The 17,981-nt window shown below is 43.5% G+C and overlaps 1 protein-coding gene across 1 annotated transcript in view; it reads left to right on the top strand.

The window, feature by feature from the left end:
* The window catches only part of LOC103184857 (WD repeat-containing protein 7), a gene marked incomplete at its 3' end in the record, with an annotated part of 63,272 nt that overhangs the window by 35,351 nt on the left and 9,940 nt on the right, over positions 1 to 17,981 (top strand). Inside the window, exons 10-13 of the mRNA XM_042335994.1 lie at positions 27 to 167; positions 8,951 to 9,098; positions 10,244 to 10,492; positions 12,911 to 13,131. Coding sequence (XP_042191928.1) covers positions 27 to 167; positions 8,951 to 9,098; positions 10,244 to 10,492; positions 12,911 to 13,131 — 759 coding nt within the window. The remainder of the gene's footprint in view (positions 1 to 26; positions 168 to 8,950; positions 9,099 to 10,243; positions 10,493 to 12,910; positions 13,132 to 17,981) is intronic.

Below are 17,981 nucleotides of genomic sequence, written 5' to 3'. Positions count from 1 at the left end.
TCCACCGTTTATTTTTTATCCTTTAGCAGAGAGACCAGAATGCAGAGGTTGGGTATGTGGGAGAGGCAGTAGTCCACATACCTCACGAGCATTACCCTGACCCTGCAAAAGCCTGGGAGCTCTACAGTCCTCATCTGATATCTTGCACTCAGCCTCTCGAGGCACCAGTAAGAATCATCAACCATTCTCTCTCTCCCTCTGTGTTTATGTGTGTGTGTCTGCATCTATCCATGTGGTATTTAGTGCCTGTAATACCAACAAAATAGATGGTCTGATAATGCACCAGAATAGTGGCTTGCTTTCAATTGCTTTGCATTTGACACAAAGTGGTTCATGTAGTAAGTCTGTAGTTCTTTGGAAAGTGGGGGAGGAAACTTAACAAGCAAATCTTCTAACCTGTGTTAGAACATCTGATCAAATTCAAAAACATTTCTGATTCTTCTTTTAACACTCCACAGAAATAAGGCAGGAATTAGTGCTATTAAATTGCACGACTTGTTTGTGTGCTGGTTTACCTAGCAGAGCGTGTTTAGATGTAACTTTGTAAGCTGAGCCAATCAGTTACTACTGAGTCAGGTATTCTCTTGATAGCTTGATTTGCTTGAATTAATGTATAGCATGTCTGATCATTTATTTTCTAATTTTGTCCCTATCGTTATATACCTCTGCTCCTGGTCCCCAGCCTTCTCATGCTGGGGTGACGTTCCACAGGCTCCATTTGCCCTCCGGCACCTGTTCAAATGACTGCTATTCATGTGTGAACCTTAGCAGTGTGTGTGGGCAGGCACTCGATGGTAGAGGACGTGATAGATAAGCCTGCCCTCTCCTCATTTGGTAGGCAAGGGATCAGCAGGAACTGTGGTTAATTCCTCCCTCACCCTTTCCTTCCCTTAACCCTTAGAAGACTGGAACCAATTTAGCCTCCCCATCTTTGGATGCTTTTCAACCACAACTTCAAGGTTCAATATACAATGATTCCAATTCCCACAAGGACGTCAATCAGAGTACACAAACTCCTGTTGATTCAGATTTCACTTGAATGCTAATGTGCACAAAAGTTGTCCGTTTATCAGTTTTTAGACCGAAAATAATTATTGGTACGTTCTGTTATGGCAAAAAACAGTTGCGCATCAATTGTTCGCACTGTTATGGTGCTAAGCTGGAGTGTGTCTTTGAGCTATCCAATAGGTTTAAATATCTGTTTGTAACTGGTTGGCACAGTCCCCTAATATATTTCAGGGCTGCATGGATTTACATTACTATTTCTGTCAATGGTTAAATACTTTTACGGCACTATTCTGCACAGTCCTCTGCTTATGCTCTGATACAGCTTTGCTAATGTATAATTTTTATTTGGGGGTGTGGTTAGTTTCCTTGGATATATAATGTGTTTGTAGACTTGCAATTCACAATTCCTAATAATAATAATCCTTGCATTTGACATAGCGCCTTATCACGTTGTTGAGACATCTCAAAGCGCTTCACCGAATATATTGTAAAGCGGATTGAATGCATATTTTGTGGGCAAAACGAATCACAAGTCCTCACTACTGTTTCCATATGGAAATATCGAGCTAGAGACTTTTATGCCTCAATCCCTCCACCTTGCTTGTCTTCAGATTGCACCTGAAGACTTCATTCTACGACCGTGCCTAATGTCACCTCCGCTCTCTCCCGGCTCAAACAATGCCATTCTTGAGACACTACCCAATGTGAAGAGCACTATATAGATTCAAGTTGTTGTTTGTATTTTAACTTGTCACCAACCAAATTTCTGGGCCAGTGCAATTGCCAGCTGAAAGGAAGTGAATGGATCGAGGGAATTTGTTGCTTAAATAATTCCAGTAATTGGTTGCTGGTTTGACAGCCAATCTGTACCTTGTAAATTCAAGTCTCTGGAGCATTCCTGTCAGCGGCATCAAGATCGAGTGAAATTCTTTACAACATTCGAAGCCTTCAATAATCAGGCAGTTTCTTCTTTGGGCTCTTTCTTTCCTCTTCCCCCCCCCCACCACCACCACCACATACACATACAAGCACAGTACTGGTAATAATTCTTGCATTTGATGCAGCGCCTTTCACAGTTGGGAACACGTCTCAAAGCATTTATTGTAAAGTGTAGAGACTATATTTTACAGGCAGAACAAATCAAACCAGCCTGTTAAATACAGTCGAGTGAAACTAGTAATTGCTGAGAGGCCATGACAATCCCTTTTTATAGTCAAAATGATTTAAATAAAAAATGATCTAATTTGATTCTTTCGAAAACAAATTAGATAGATTTCTGTTCAGAAATAATATCTCGGGGTACACTATATAGTTTGAGACACGTAATGTTATACAGTTGCCAGGATGGTGGAAGGCAAACTGGATGGACCTTGGTCTTCTTTTGCCTAGCAAATTCTTAACTGAAATTCAGCTCTCATTCTAGGGTGACCATCACCCCGATTAAAGGTTGCACAAGATAATTTGGTACAGATTATGGTCCAAAAAATAATGTAGGCCCATCCTGACAATTGCAACATTGGAACCGAACCAAATGTAGAGCTTTTCTAGCTCGTCCTTTTGTCCTTGACTTGTTGTTCACCTGCATGTCCCTGCATTCTCAATTGCAATTGCTTGCTTGTTCTGCTTTTGTGGGGGGTGGGGGGGTGGGTGGTGAAGAGAGGGGGAGGGCAAGAGCTAAATAGAATTTTCTGGAAGAAATCACATGCTAGATTCTAAATTTGGGATTGTTTTTCTTGCAGGACGTTTTTAGACGAACCGTTTAAGTGAATGTAAAATTGCTGATGTGTATTGACTGCGGCGTATAAAATTTCCAGCTGTGAAATGCTTATTGTGCAGTAGATGGGGTGGATACTTATAGTGCTATCATGCCCCAGTGAAACAGCCTCGCTGGCATCTCACAGGGCATTTTAGAACTGTGTGGATGGAGCTTTGCACAGTAAGCGCTTTGAGACATTTCGAAGATGTGATAAGGCGGTATATCAAATGCAAGGATTATTTTTTGTATTATTAAATTAGCAGAAGTGCTGACATTAGAATCATAGAATCTTACAGCAGAGAAGAAGGCCATTTGACCATCCCGTTGTGTCTGTGCTGGTCTTCAAAAGAGCAATCCAACTATTCCTACTCCCCCGCTCTTACTCCATAGCCCTGCAAATGTTTCCTAATCAAGTACCTATCCAATTCCCTTTTGAAAACCACTATCGAATCTGCTTAAATTTAAATTTTCACAATCATAATAATTTTAGATTTCTCAAAATTGTTTGTTTGGGAAGGGAGGTACGGGTTCTCTTGGAAACCAGCTTGGAAAATGTGTCGTTCTACTCAAATCCCTTCACCCCATATTATCTTCCATACAAGTTGTTTTAAAGCCTGGCACAGTCCCGTTTCATCCACAATATACAGTCAATCCACTTTACAGTAAATCCTGTGAAGCGCTTTGAGACGTTTTGACGACGTGATAAGGCGCGATACCAAATGCAAGTATTATTATCATCACTAATAATCGGGAATATATTTAAGCATGTTTCAGTGGCTCCCAAAATATTGCTGCAAATACTGATTGCATCTGGGGGAGTGGCGCTGTCTCAGAAACAAATTGCTGAGTATTTGTTTCCTGTTCTATTAACACCCCTCCAGTAAAGAGTGCATCGTGCTTGGCGTCCGTTTTGATGTCAGTCACGTGTTGCTTCATGTCTAATGGGGTTTGGACGTCTGTCCGGCTTGTGTGTGGCTTCAACATTGCTGCCTCCCCTCTCCACTTTCCTGCACCTGGAGAGAGAGAGTGAGAGAGCACTGCAGCAATATGAAGAGGCAATGTTACCCAGGATAACTCTGCTAATGAAATTGTTACTTTAAGTGATAGAACTATGCAGTTGATCTCTCGGGGATTGAAGGCGGTGTTGGTGTTAAATCAAAGATTGACCTCTTTCACAGCACTGAGCCTCCCATTTGCGTTCTGACTATTGCAGTGCTATCTGTCTCTGCTTGGCGCTTGTATGCAGAAGAAAGGAGAGTGTGTGTGTGGAGTGAGGTCGAACTGGATCCTATTTAGCTGCATCTGAATATTTTATTGTGGCTTAAAAAGCGAAATGTAATACTTTGATCCGTGGAAGTTTCTCCACAAAACTGGCTGCTTGTCGACCTGTTTCCAGTATTAGCAAAAGGGTGGATGTCACTCAACACTCCTATACAGTCATGACAGGGTAAAACAGATTTAAAAAGATAATAATAATCCTTGCATTTGATATAGCGCCTTATCATGTCTTCGAGACGTCTCAAAGCACTTCACAGAATATACGGTAAAGTGAATTGACTGTATATTTTGTGGGTGAAACGTGGCAGCCAATTGCGCACAGCAGTGTCCCACAAACAATCTTGAATAGAGTAACCAAATTATTTTTAAAATTTATTTTGAAGGAATTATTACCCCCGGAAAAACGATGCTCCAATCGACTAACAGCTGGGTTCCTACTTACTGCCAGATAAACAGAGGCATGTGGAGTAAGGAAACTTGCCCAACGTTTCACCCTGCTGGGAATCAAACCCAGGTCCTCCTGTTTGCGAGGCGGGTGCTGTAACCATTAGGCTACACGACACCACAATGTTTAGTTTGAGGATAGTACTGTAAAAATACCCACTGTTCATCCAGAAGGGTTTATGTGCTCCTCTGTGCTTGCAGGGTTTTTTTAAAAATTTATAATAAGGTTGCTTAAAAGTGCTTCTATGGGTTGAAACATTAGTAGCTGTGCTGTAAGACTATTAATTGCTTTGCTGCTGCTTTCCAGTCTTGGCTGTTTGTAGAGAAGTTGCAGATTGCTTCTTTTGAAATCCAATTTTTGATTCTAAAAGATCATAGGGATTGTCGGTTATCATTGAAGAGCTGAGGAAATAGATTTATGTCTGTCCTGGATTTGCTAACTGCGTGGAAGCATTATTCCTTATTTACTTTGTCAAATCTCTTGATTATTTTAAGCACTTAACCTCATTTGTCTCAGATTTAGAGAATACAAACTAAATTTACTCAGCCTGTCGTTCTAAGCAAATCCCTTTACCCCAGGTGTCACCCTCATGATGTGATGTATTTTTTCCAATACTAGCACTGTATGTACTCCTGAGATTGGCCATCCAACACTGACTTAAACCTGCACTTCACCTCCTCCTGCTGCATCTCCTCAGACTTCTCCTCCCTGCTCTCCTCGCTCAACCTCTCCCTCCACAGCAACTCCCCCACTCACAGTCACGGCCATCCACTCGACTTGGTGATCACCCGGGGCCTCAGTGTCTCGGATGTCACTATCACCGACAAGACCATCTCTGATCACCACTTCATTTCCTTCACCACCTCTACCCACCTCCACCAGACCCACCACCATCTTCTACCGCCCCTGGAAGAAGCTAGCCCCACGATCCCTAACCGCTGCTTTGGAGTCCTCTGAACTCCTCTCCCTCTGGCCTTCAACCCTCACTGACCCCTCTTCTCCTCTCACCCTCCTCCACAACACCCTCTCCTTCACACTTGACACTCTTGCCCACATCACCTCCCGTACTATCTCCTACTCTCGCTCCTCCCCCTGGTTCACCACCCACCTCCGCTCACTGAAGAGCCAGGTGCGGGCCGCTGAATGCACCTGCGTCAAATCTGGCCTAACGGTCCACCGACAAATCTGGCTGGACCTCCTCAAAATCTACCGCTCCACTCTAGCCTCGGCCAAGTCGTCCTTCTACTCCAGGATAATCCTGGAGGCGAAGAACAACCCCAGGCTACTGTTTTCTACCACATCCCAACTCCTCCGTCCCCCCCGCCACCCCGCGCAGGTCATCTCCTCCAACCTTCACTGCGAGGAGATGCTGGATTTCCTTGAATCCAAAATCAAGGGAATTCGCTCCGCGGTCACTTCCCCTCCAACATCCACCCACCCCCACCCCTTCCCTCCCACACTCCGACTCCTACCCATCCTCCCTTACACACTTTCGTACCCGTTTCCCCACCCTCTGTCACCAAACTCATCCTATCCCTGAAACCCACCACCTGCTCCCTTGACCCCATCCCCACTCCACTCCTTATCTCCCAGCTCCACCTCCTTGCCCCACATATCACTGACATCATCAACCTGTCCCTCTCCTCTGGCTCTGTTCCCATTCCCTTAAAAACTGTCACCATCACTCCCACCTTGGAAAAACCCTCCCTTGATGCGTCGCAGCTATCAAGCTACCGGCCCATCTCCAACCTCCCCTTCCTGTCCAAGTTCCTTGAACGAGTTGTCGCCTTCCAGCTGCGCTCTTTCCTCTCCACCTATTCATTATTCGAACCCCTTCAGTCGGGTTTCCGTGCTGCCCATAGCACAGAAACTGCCCTGGTCAAGGTCACCAATGACATCCTGACCATCTGCGACCAGGGCTCCCTCTGCCTCCTCGTCCTCCTCGACCTATCGGCAGCGTTCGATACAGTCGACCACGCTATCCTCCTCCACCGCTTGTCTTCCCACCTCAACCTTCAAGGCTCTGTCCTTGAGTGGTTTAGTTCGTACCTCTCCCACCGTCTTCAAGTTGTTTCCACGAACGGCTTTTCCTCCACCCCCCGCACTGTCTCGTGCGGTGTCCCTCAGGGCTCTGTCCTCGGTCCCCTCCTCTTCACCCTCTATATGCTCCCCCTGTGGTGACATCATCCGCAGACATGGGGTTAACTTCCACATGTATGCGGATGACACCCAACTCTACCTTTCCTCCTTTACCCTCAACTCCACGACCCCCGATGTCCTGACAGCTGCCTGTCCGACATCGAGTCCTGGACGAGAGACAACTTTCTTCAGCTCAACGTGCGAAAAACCGAGGCCCTCCTGATTGGCTCACGTCAGCGCCTCCGCACCTCAGGCGCTGACACCATCAGCATCCAAGGCTGCACTCTCCACCTCTCAAAGCCATCAGGAACCTCGGGGTTCTGTTCGACCCTGAGCTGTCCTTTCTTCCTCATATCCGTGCCACAATTGGCACCGCCTTCCATCACCTCCGGAATATCGCCAGACTACGGCACTACCTCACCCCTCACGCTGCTGAAACTCTGGTCCACGCCTTTATCACCTCAAGGCTGGACTATGGGAACACTCTCCTCGCCGGCCTTCCCGGCACCTCTGCATTCAGAACTCTGCAGCTCGTGTACTGTCCCGCACCAGGCTTCGGGACCACATCACTCCCACCCTCGCTCGCCTCCACTGGCTCCCCATCCCCCAGAGGATCAAATTCAAGATCCTCATCCTCACCTACAAGGCCATCCACGGCCTTGCTCCCTCCTCCCTCTCTGACCTACTATCCCCCTACTTACCTGCCCGTACCCTCCGTTCCTCTGGCTCTGATCCACATCCCCCGCCCTAACCGCCCTACTATCGGTGGCCGGGCCTTCAGCCTCTCAGCCCCGAGGCTCTGGAACTCTATCCCCCAGTGCCTTCGCCTCCCTTTCCTCCTTCAAGGCCGGTCTCAAGACCTTTCTCTTTGACCGTGCATTCAGCTCCCCTCTCGACTCTACCCCCTCCTCGCTCCCTCCCTTCCATCACATCACCCTGACCATTTCACAACTGCTCGGGTCCCCACCCAACTGTACAGCGCCTTGGGACGTCCTCCCGACGTGAAAGACGCTCTATAAATGGAATCTTGTTGTTGTTGTTGTACTCCAAGATTAACCAGGATTCTACAGTTGATCCAGTACTTCCTGACGTATAAACCTCCTTCTCGTAATGGTCAGCATCCTTTCAGCCTTGAATGTAGTATAGTTTATTTGATATTAATTGATAGTGGAAATCTGGATCTCTCGCCCTCAAAGGCTGTGGATACTGGATCCAATCAAATTTTCAAGACTGAGACGGATGGATTTTTATTAGGTAAAGGGATCAAGGGATATTTGGAGTTGAGATACAGATCAACCATGATCTAATAGAATGGCGTAACAGGCTCGAGGGGCTGAATAACCTACTCCTGTTCCTATATATATATAAATATGTTGCTATGAATGCTTTGTGCACCTGCAAACTCGCTTTTAATAACTTAACTCCTTTGTTTACCTGCCCCCTATTCCCCCATCTTTCCCCATTTAGATTAGATTCCTATCAGATATTCATAATGATTTTTCTGTTTGCATTCTATGCTTGAGTTTAACATGCTTGTTAAATCTTAAGATGGTATGTTGAGTTAGATATTCAGAGTGGTGTTTGCATGTCTTCCATTTTGGTTGCATTTTGCCTGCTTTTAAAATTGGGGCTAATTGTAGCATTTGTTGAAGTTCGAGGTGACTCTGGCAGAAAAGTAATAATTTCTGTTACCATCAGTCCATCTCATCCAAATTCCCAGAAGATTCCCTCAATGTATCTTGGTTAATCAATGGAACAGGCTCCTTAGGGAGATGGTGGAAGCAGAGACTGTTGATTCCTTCAAATACAAATTGGATAGATTTCTTTTAGGAAACAATATTTTGGGATTTGGCATATGAGTTGTTCAGGACATGACATGTGCATGCGACTCCCATGATGGTGGAAGGTGAACAGGATGAACCTCGGTCTTCTTTCGTCCAGCACTATCTATGTATCTGGCCTGGAGAAACTTCTATTACTTGCTTCCCAGCTTTTTGTCCGCTTTCTGTAGACTGTTGTTGCTGTTATGTAGTTTTTTTTGCATTAAGTTGCGTAAACAGTTTACTCTGTACAGTTTGCTTTTGTAGAGCAATAACACTGAAGTTTTTTTTAACTAAATATCCAAAGCTGGCAGTATTGAATCTTATGCCCAGATCCGTCACATGTGCTTCACGAGATGCAGTTCTGCCGCTGCCTGCCTGTGCAAATCTCTACGTACTATTGATTCTGCTTGAGCTGGGGTTTGAGCCTTGTGGTGGAGGTGGAGTTCTGTGCGATGCGCTCACTGTCTTGGAACTAACGTTTCCCCTTTTGCGACGTTGCAGCTTCTCATCTGCTCACCTGTCACACGGTTCTTCTATGGCCGTAGAGAACCTTTCCACAAACTCCTGGTCCAGGGAGACTCATCAGGGAGGATCTCCATGTGGTCTATCCTCGATACCGCTGGCCTAACGGGGAGCGGTGACGTCAGAGGTAACATTTTACATTGCAATTCATGAACCGGAGAAGGTCGTTAGGTCCTTCGAACTTGTTTCACCACAGGTCAAACAATACAATAATAATCCTAGCATTTTGATATAGCATCTTATCACGTTTTCGAGACGTTAAAGCGCTTCACAGGATATACGGTAAAGTGAATTGACTGTATTTTTGTTGGTGAAATGCAGCAGCCAAATGCGCATAGCGGTGTCCCACAAACAGTCATGGATTGAGTGACCAATTTATTATTATTATTATAGTCTACAGTTTTACAGCACTTTTCACATTAGTAGGTTGACCCAAAGCACTTGATAATTCTGGCTGGCACTGAAGTTGAGGATAGGAACTTAGGGAAAAGGTGACCAAAAGCACAGTCAAGGATGTATGTTTTTAGGCTTACCTTGAAAGTGGGTGGGATGGAGGGAATGATTATCGTGCTTCTACACCCTATTAACTCTCCTAATTCCACTTTCCTTACTACTTGTCATAAATTGTGGAGTCCTGTAGCTCAGTGGTTAGAGGACTTGCCTCGCAAGTGAGAGACCTGGGTTCTATTCCCGGCAGGTCTCTGTTTACCTAGCAGTAAGTAGGAACCCGGTTGTTCGTCGATTGGTGGATCGCTTTTCCGGGGATAATAATCCCGCAAAAAAAATAACAATAATAAATTGGTCACCCAATCCACAACTGTTTGTAGGACATTGCTGTGCGCAATTGTCTCCTGCATTTTGTTTGCAAATATACAGTCAATTCACTTTCAGGGGTATTCTGTGAAGCACTTTGAGGCGTCTAGAAGGCGTGAAAGGTGTTATATCAAATGCAAGGAATATTATTATTTATCAATAGTAGTCTCCATCTTTTTTTTCATTCTCATACTTAACATATCTTTATGTTGCCATGTAAACAATGGTTTTATGCTGTGGCAATAGAGATTGCTGCTAATGTGCATATTGAAGACAAACCATTGTATTCCTCGAGGTAGGTAAGGCAGCATCTGAATCCACAGAGTGTCAGTGGGACTATGGAGACTTTTGACTCTAGATGCTGGCCAGAGGCTGAATGGAATGAAGGTTAATATAATGGGAGTCTTCTAAGAAAACACACTGACTGTATGTGATGTTTCGTTGTAATTCTCTACACAGTGATGGAAGTCACCACTTCTGCATGCCTGCAAGACGCATTTGACAAACTCAGTCCCAGGCCTGCTGGGATCATAGACCAGTTGAGTGTGCTTCCTGGCAATGAAGAACCATTGAAGGTGACGGCAAGTGTTTATATTCCCTCTCACGGACGTCTGGTGTGTGGCCGTGAAGATGGCAGCATTATTATTGTACCAGCCACTCAGACTGCCATCGTCCAATTACTCCAAGGGGAACATATGCTGCGACGAGGTAAAAAAACCTTCTCATTTCATGCTATTAAATATTTTTTCTCCCTTTCCTCTTCCCCACCCAATTCTCTCCTCTTGTAAATTTATATATATAATATACAGGAACATAATAACAGGATTAGGTCATTAAGCCCCTTAAGCTGTTGTGCCATTCTATTAAATCATGGCTGATCTGTACCTCAAATCCAATTACCTGTCTTTGCCCCATATCCCTTGACACCCTTTGAATGGATCCAGTATCAAATAATATATATTATATATGTGTGTATATATAGAATAGGTTGATTTGAATTGCTGGACCTTGCCATGTGAAATTGGGCTGCCTTCTTTGCCTATGCATATGTAGTCACTGTACTCGACAGCACTTCCTTGACCAGTGCTTTGAGACATTGTATGGCTATATCAAATGTAAGGGAGAAGGGAATAGAGAGGTAAAGGAGAAGGCAATGAGAGGGGTGGGGCTTTTGTAGAATATAAACAACAGCATGGACTACTTGGACTGACTGGCCTGTTTCTTTGACAAATCTATGTAATTCTATGTAAGTGTTTACTTTAAGCTATTTAATTGTAATAAGGTTGTGATCAGGATGACTTGATCTCTTGATTCTGCACTGGTCCAATAGTTGAACTACTATCAATCCCTTTTACATCCAACTTGCTTGTTTAATACTTGGCACAATTTATATTTTGTACAATTTATAATGTATTTGCCTTCCTCACCCCTCCCCTCATATATATATATAGAGATAAAACACACATAATAGTAAAAATTGATACTTGATACAATTTTGCCCACAAATACACAGTCACTCCACTTTGAGATATATTCTGTGAAGCGCTTTGAGACATCTTAATGATGGGATAAGGTGTTATATCAAATGCAAGAATTATTATTATTGTTGTTGTCCCACCCCTGTTCCAAGAGTCACTTGTGGCAATGTGCATTTGGTATGCGTCTGCTATTGAAGAACCCTATTGTGTATGGTGTGTATACAAGAGATGTAGCTTGAAGCAAATGAGAGGGCATTTCTCATGTAAAGGGGTGGTGTTTGATTGAAAACTATTTGGACATAATGTGTGTGCTTTTAGCCAATTAATTGTGCATGGTGGACTGCTAAACTGCACAATCTCGAATGGAAAACACTTTGGCACAGCTTTAGGGAGAATGTCTGTTATTAACTGAGTTCCAGCTCACTTGACCTGTACAAGTCATTGTTGCTGTGTGAGTGGGAATATATTGTCGCTGCAAGTCCTTCTTGAAATTAAAACGCGCCCTCACTTTGTGCGCTGGGTGCCAATTGGCAGAATCTTTGAATTTCATTACTGTAGTGGGACTCCTTCCCAAGCCATCCTCCTGTGTCCTGTGTTGTTTTATTAAATCGATCAATGTCAAGCAGCATGTAAACTCGTTGGAGGATTGTGATTAGAATGTAAAACCCGCTTGGTAAATTTTTGCAACCTGCCTGTTGTTAGTGACAGATTGTCATCGTAATTTATTGGTGTACTCGCTTCCAAAATTACCTACACATGAAGAAGAATTTAAAGCACTTGCATTTTTGTATCATCTTTTGTGTCAGCATCTAACTGTTCAGTGTTGGCCAGGAAACCGGGAGAGATTCCCTTCTCTTTTCAAGTCCTGACATGGGATCTTTAACATCCACCTGAACAGGCAGACAGGACCTAGTTTTCGTTAGATGTTTCATCTGAAGAAAGCAACTTCTGGCAATGCAGCGCACTCCCATCACAGCACTGGAGGGTCAGCCTAGATTACAAGCCCATAGTCCCAACCGTTTGTGGGAGTCTATGCTGCACGATATGGCTGCCGTGTTTGTCTATAGATACGTAGTCACCGCACTTGATCATACTTACAGTAAGCTCCCACAAACGGCCATGAGTGAAATAACCAAATTGTTTGGGGGATTGTGTCCCTTCTCCTTTCGTTTTTCAAATAGTGTTATGTGATCTTTAACATCCACCGAAAGGGTGGAACTGATTCCTGACTGTTCAGCGCATTGGAACGTCTATTTAACGTGAAAGAGCAATTGCTTGTAGCAATGTAATTTTGTTGTTGTTTAGTTTAAACTGAAGAATAAGCCTGACTTATACTCTTGTGTCAGCTTGTTTCAGTCATTAGCACTCTGAAGATTGTGTGTTCAAGGCCCACGTCTAAGTAATGTATGTTGTCATTATTAGGTCATAAATTCAACCACAGTGTGTGTCTGTTGTTTGAATTGAAGTGAATAAATGTGATAGGACTGTACGTGTAATTATAATAATAATCCTTGCATTTGATACAGCACTTATCACATCTCAAGACGTCTCAAAGCGCTTCACAGGATACACTGTAAAATGAATTGACTGTATATTTTCTGAGCGAAATGTTTAAACTATATTCAAACATTAAATGCTCTCTCATCAGGGTGGCCTCCTCACCGAACCCTTCGTGGCCATCGAAACAAAGTGACGTGCCTGCTGTACCCACATCAAGTCTCAGCACGTTACGACCAGCGCTGCCTGGTGTCGGGCGGAGTGGATTTCTCCGTCATTATCTGGGACATCCTGTCTGGGGAAATGAAGCACATCTTCTGCGTCCACGGCGGGGAGATCACTCAGCTCGTGGTTCCACCTGAAAACTGCAGCGTAAGTTCACCACATGCATCTTGTGCTGTTGGATGAGGGTGGTCAGAGGGTCTCCAATCTTCCCCTATCCCACTCCACCGCTCAGCTAACCCAGGTTTGGGTAAGAACATAAGAATTTGCTAGGCAGGCAAAAGAAGACCAAGGTCCATCCAGTTCATCATCCACCACTCTTGACATGTCGTGTCCCGAACTATATATTGTAATATTGTATCCTGAGATATTATTTTCTATCAAAAGTCTCCTGCCCTCTCCATGCCATCATCAGCGATTGGGTCTTCAGTTCCTTACCCCGAAAACTCAAAAACTCCCCCCCTCTCCCACTCCGACTCGTCCCATTTCCTCTGTCTCTGTCAGAACCAAACATTATGATCGTGCATATTGCCACCTTTCCACCTCATACCACTGCCCCCGCCCAAGATTTTACCTCATTGTTGGAGATAAATCATTTAAGGATAGGGGGTTGTCTCAACAAGGACACACAGTTTGACTCCTTCCTCGGGTAGAACTTCCCTAGAAGACTGCATAGACTTCAACTAAACAATTGCAGACTTTGCTGCAAAGAGCACAACTCGGCTTCCCTAAAGCCAAGATGTGGGCTACGGAAATTTATTTTAGTCCAAACCTGAGCAGGAAGGAACAGACCACATTGCAGAAGATGAATGAATTCATTAGGAATAGACAGCAGTTTATCCCAGCAATTCCAGAAAATACATTTAAAGTGGAGCCTAAACAAAATCCACTGGGACCAAGGACACAGTTAATGTCTCTAACCCTAACCCAGGTATTTAACCCAGTTTCCAGGTATTTAAACTAAAAAGCACAGGAGACTGAGAGAAGCGGGACCTGGAGCTGGTTACGAACATTTTAAATGGCTCCCAAGCTTTTAACCCACACCAGCACGGACTAGCTCCTGAACAAAGACCTGACATTCATCCCCACTAAAAACCACTGTCAAACTAGGACAGAACCTAAATGAACGCTGCCCCTGAACATTTAGCGCTCCAAGTCGCTACCCCACGTGAAGAGTGCTATACAAAAGTTGTTGTTAGATGATCTAGACAGCTATCTCCAACCCCAACTAAAAACCTAACATGAACAAAAAATCAAACGAGCAGATTCCTGCAATGTAAAAATTAGAGTAAGACAATACATTCATGAGTCCGAAGTAAATTTGACAAAACTCCAGCATGTGGAATGACCAAGATCACGACGTGTGTAAAACCACCCCCGAAATTTAAAAACCTTAACTGAATACTAGTGCCACGGCACCCGTTTCCCAATGAGAAAACTAAACCTGTGAATACATGACAAAGCCAAGCACCCGGGCTTGTTATTGTGGAGTCCTGTAGCTCAGTGGTTAGAGCACTCGCTTTGCAAGCGAGAGACCTGAGTTCAATTCCAGGCAGAGGGCGAAACCTTGGGCAACTTTCCTTACTCCACACACCTAATAATAATCCCTCCAAAACCAAAAACAATAATAAATTGGTCATTTTCAATCTACGACTGTTTGTGGGACATTGCTGTGCGCAATTGGCTGCCGCGTTCGCCCACAAATATACAGTCAATTCACTTTACAGTGTGTTCTGTGAAGTGCTTTGGGACGTCCTCCCGACGCTATATCAAATGCAAGGATTATTATTATTATTGTGGCATAAAATGACCACAGTGATCATTGCTGGTTCCGTTTGAGGGAAACAGGGGGAGACAACAAACAAAAAAACAATGGAGGGACTGGACTATGAGGAGCGACCAAATAAATTGGACATGTTCACGCTGGATAAGAGAAGATTGAGAGGTGACATGATTGCTATCCTTAAGATTCTAAAGGGGAGAAACAGTATAGATCATGACAGGCTGTTTTAACTTGTCCAGAATAGTAAAACCAGAGGACACAGCCTGCGATTGAAGGGGGTAAATTCAGAACAAATCTACGCAAACACTATTTCAGTGAGCGAACAGTGAATCTGCGGAACAGGCTCCCTAGGGAGATGGTTGAAGCAGGAAGTGTTGATTCATTCAAACACAGATTAGATGGTTTTCTTTTAGGAAATAACATTATGGGATATAGTACATAGATAGTTTGGGACATATGTACATGCGACCGCCAGGAAGGTGGAAGGAGAACTAGATGGACGTTGGTCTTTTTTTTCATCGAGCATTTCTTATGTTCTTATATGACGGACTCTATATAAATGCTTGTTGTTGTTGGAAGAAATCCTGTGTTCTTTTTCTTCTTACCCCGTCCTTGCCATTCTTTGGTTATTTTCCGATTACATTTTCTATGGCTGGAATATGTTTTGGTTAATGTTGAGTTGCACAGTTAGTTATAGCATGGAAATAAAGATGGAATGGGAAGTGCAGGAGATGTGTTTATAAAAGACTTTTGGGAACACAAACTATATAATATATACTAATCGTTGCATTTGATATAGCACTTTTCACATTGCTGTGCAATTGGCTGCCGCATTTCGCCCACAAATATGCAGGCAATTCACTTTACAGTCTATTCTGTGAAGCACTTTGAGACATCTAGAAGATGTGAAAAGCACTAAATCAAATGCAAGGATTATTATTACTTCACATACACAGCAGTAAGTAGGAACCATTTGTTATTCGATTGGCGGATCGCTTTTCTGAGGGAAATAATTCCTTCAAAGAGAAAAAGAATTGGTCACTTGAATCCATGACTGTTCAGGGTCACAACTTTGTGCAATTGGCTGCCGCGTTTCGCCCGGTCAATTCACTGTACAGTATATTCTGTGAAGCGCTTTGAGACCTCTCGAAGGCATGATAAGGCACTATATCAAATGCAAAGATTATTCTTCTCAAATTGTTTTATCCGAAACCCCACTCTTTAATCACACCCTTTAACATTTCTAATACTGAAGTATATGTATATCTTTTTAAAAAAATAATCCCTGTTGATTCCAGGGGGAGAACATTGCACATCTCCACCTCTGTGTGAAAAAATGGTTCCTCACCTCAATTATAACCGTCTTGGTTGTAATTTTAAGGCTGTGGCTCTTTATCACAGATCTCTATACCAGGGGGAAGAGACGTCCACTATCTAATTTATCAATTACTTTCATTATTGTAAATATCTCAATTAAATCATCCTTTGTCTTCCTCTGCTCTTTAAGGAATATATCCCTAGCCTAAACACTAATAATAATCCTTGCATTTGATATAGCGCCTTATCACGTCGGTGAGCTGCCTCAAAGCGCTTCACAGGATATACTGTAAAGTAAATTGACTGTATTTTGTAAGCAAAATGTGGCAGCCAATTGCGCCCAGCAGTGTCCCACATCAGTCATGGATTGAACGACCAAATTATTATTATTATTTATTTTTTGAAGGGATTATTACCCCGGAAAGAGATCCGCCAATCGACTAATAACCAGATTCCTACTTACTGCTGGGTAAACTGTGGCCTGTGTGTGGAGTAAGGAAACCTGCCTAAGGTTATGACCTGCCCTGGAATCGAACCCGGGTTCTCTCGCTAGATGAGTGCTCTAACCGCTTCACTACAGAACTCCACGATTATCAGGGATAGTGGGAATTGTCCAGGATAGTGGGAATTATCTGGGATCCCAGAAAATGTTCTTTAGGAACCCCAAATGCCTGGAAAACTTGGATTTCTATGGGCTTCCCGAATCCCACGAGATCCATCCCGGAGGCGTTGGGATTCCAGAGAATTACCGAATTCTCTAGATATCTGGTTCCGAGTAGTGAAATGATGACATTCTTTTCATTAAAAAAACAATAAACACGGAGCAAGGGATAGGCAGGATGGTGGGCAGATTTACGTCTGTGTCTGTCTCTCAATCCCCAGTTTCAGTCACTCTTTCTCCGTCTCTCAAACACTCTCTCTTGTCTCACTATCTGCAGTCTCATCCTCTTTCTCAATCCCTGGTCTCTTTTTTCCTTAATTCCCTTTTCTCTCTCTCTCTCTCTGCCCCCAGTTTCACTCTCTCTCTCTCCATTTCTAGTCTCACACTCCCTATCTCAGTCCCCATCTTTCTCTTTTCATGATTCCCTCTCTCTCCCTCTGTAATTTCTCTCTCTCTCTGATTCTCTCCCTCTCTCACCTGTCATCATCTCATCATTCATGAAAAATAAATCTCAAGCACTTCCCCTTCACCCACCCCACCACCAACACACACACACAGACAGTCTGGAAACAGAGAGACAGTAATAGAATTGACAGCAAGAGAGAAATGAGAGACATACACTGAGAGTGAGTGAATGAACAGACTGATGAGAGAGACGAGGACAAGCAGAGTGAGAGAGAGAGAGACAGAGATGGAAAGAGAGAGGGGCAGACAGATACAGAGAGGCAGATAGACATAAAGCGATGGAGAGAGGCAGAGAGAAAGAAAGAGAGTATATGAATTATTTGCACATACTCTCCTATGAAGAATATAGCCTCTTCAGCCCAGATATTAAAGGTATTAAATAAATCCTCTTCAAGGTTAATATATTCCTTCTTAAGATTCAGTTCCCAAAATGGATACGCAACTCCAAATGAGGTTTGAGCATCATTCTGTATAACTGAAGACTCACATCCATTTATATTCCAGACCTTCAATAAAGAAAACATTTCACTCACAAAATGCACAGTTAATCACTGAACTGCTCGATTGTAAATTTGACATGGAAGTTGCTATACCAAATATAAGAACTATTATTAGTTATATATATATATATATACTAGCTGTACCCGTTGTAGCTTCGCTTGCAACCAACTGACCCAATATGGAATTGGATTGACACACAGACACACACACAGAGAGACATTTCGTCTTTATCTATACTGTGAGGACTCAGGGGGAGACCCTCTTTTAATATTT

Source organism: Callorhinchus milii, unplaced genomic scaffold, assembly GCF_018977255.1.
Source record: "Callorhinchus milii isolate IMCB2004 unplaced genomic scaffold, IMCB_Cmil_1.0 Scaffold1, whole genome shotgun sequence".
Classification (NCBI taxonomy): domain Eukaryota; kingdom Metazoa; phylum Chordata; class Chondrichthyes; order Chimaeriformes; family Callorhinchidae; genus Callorhinchus; species Callorhinchus milii.
This window is presented reverse-complemented; position numbering and strand designations above follow the sequence as displayed.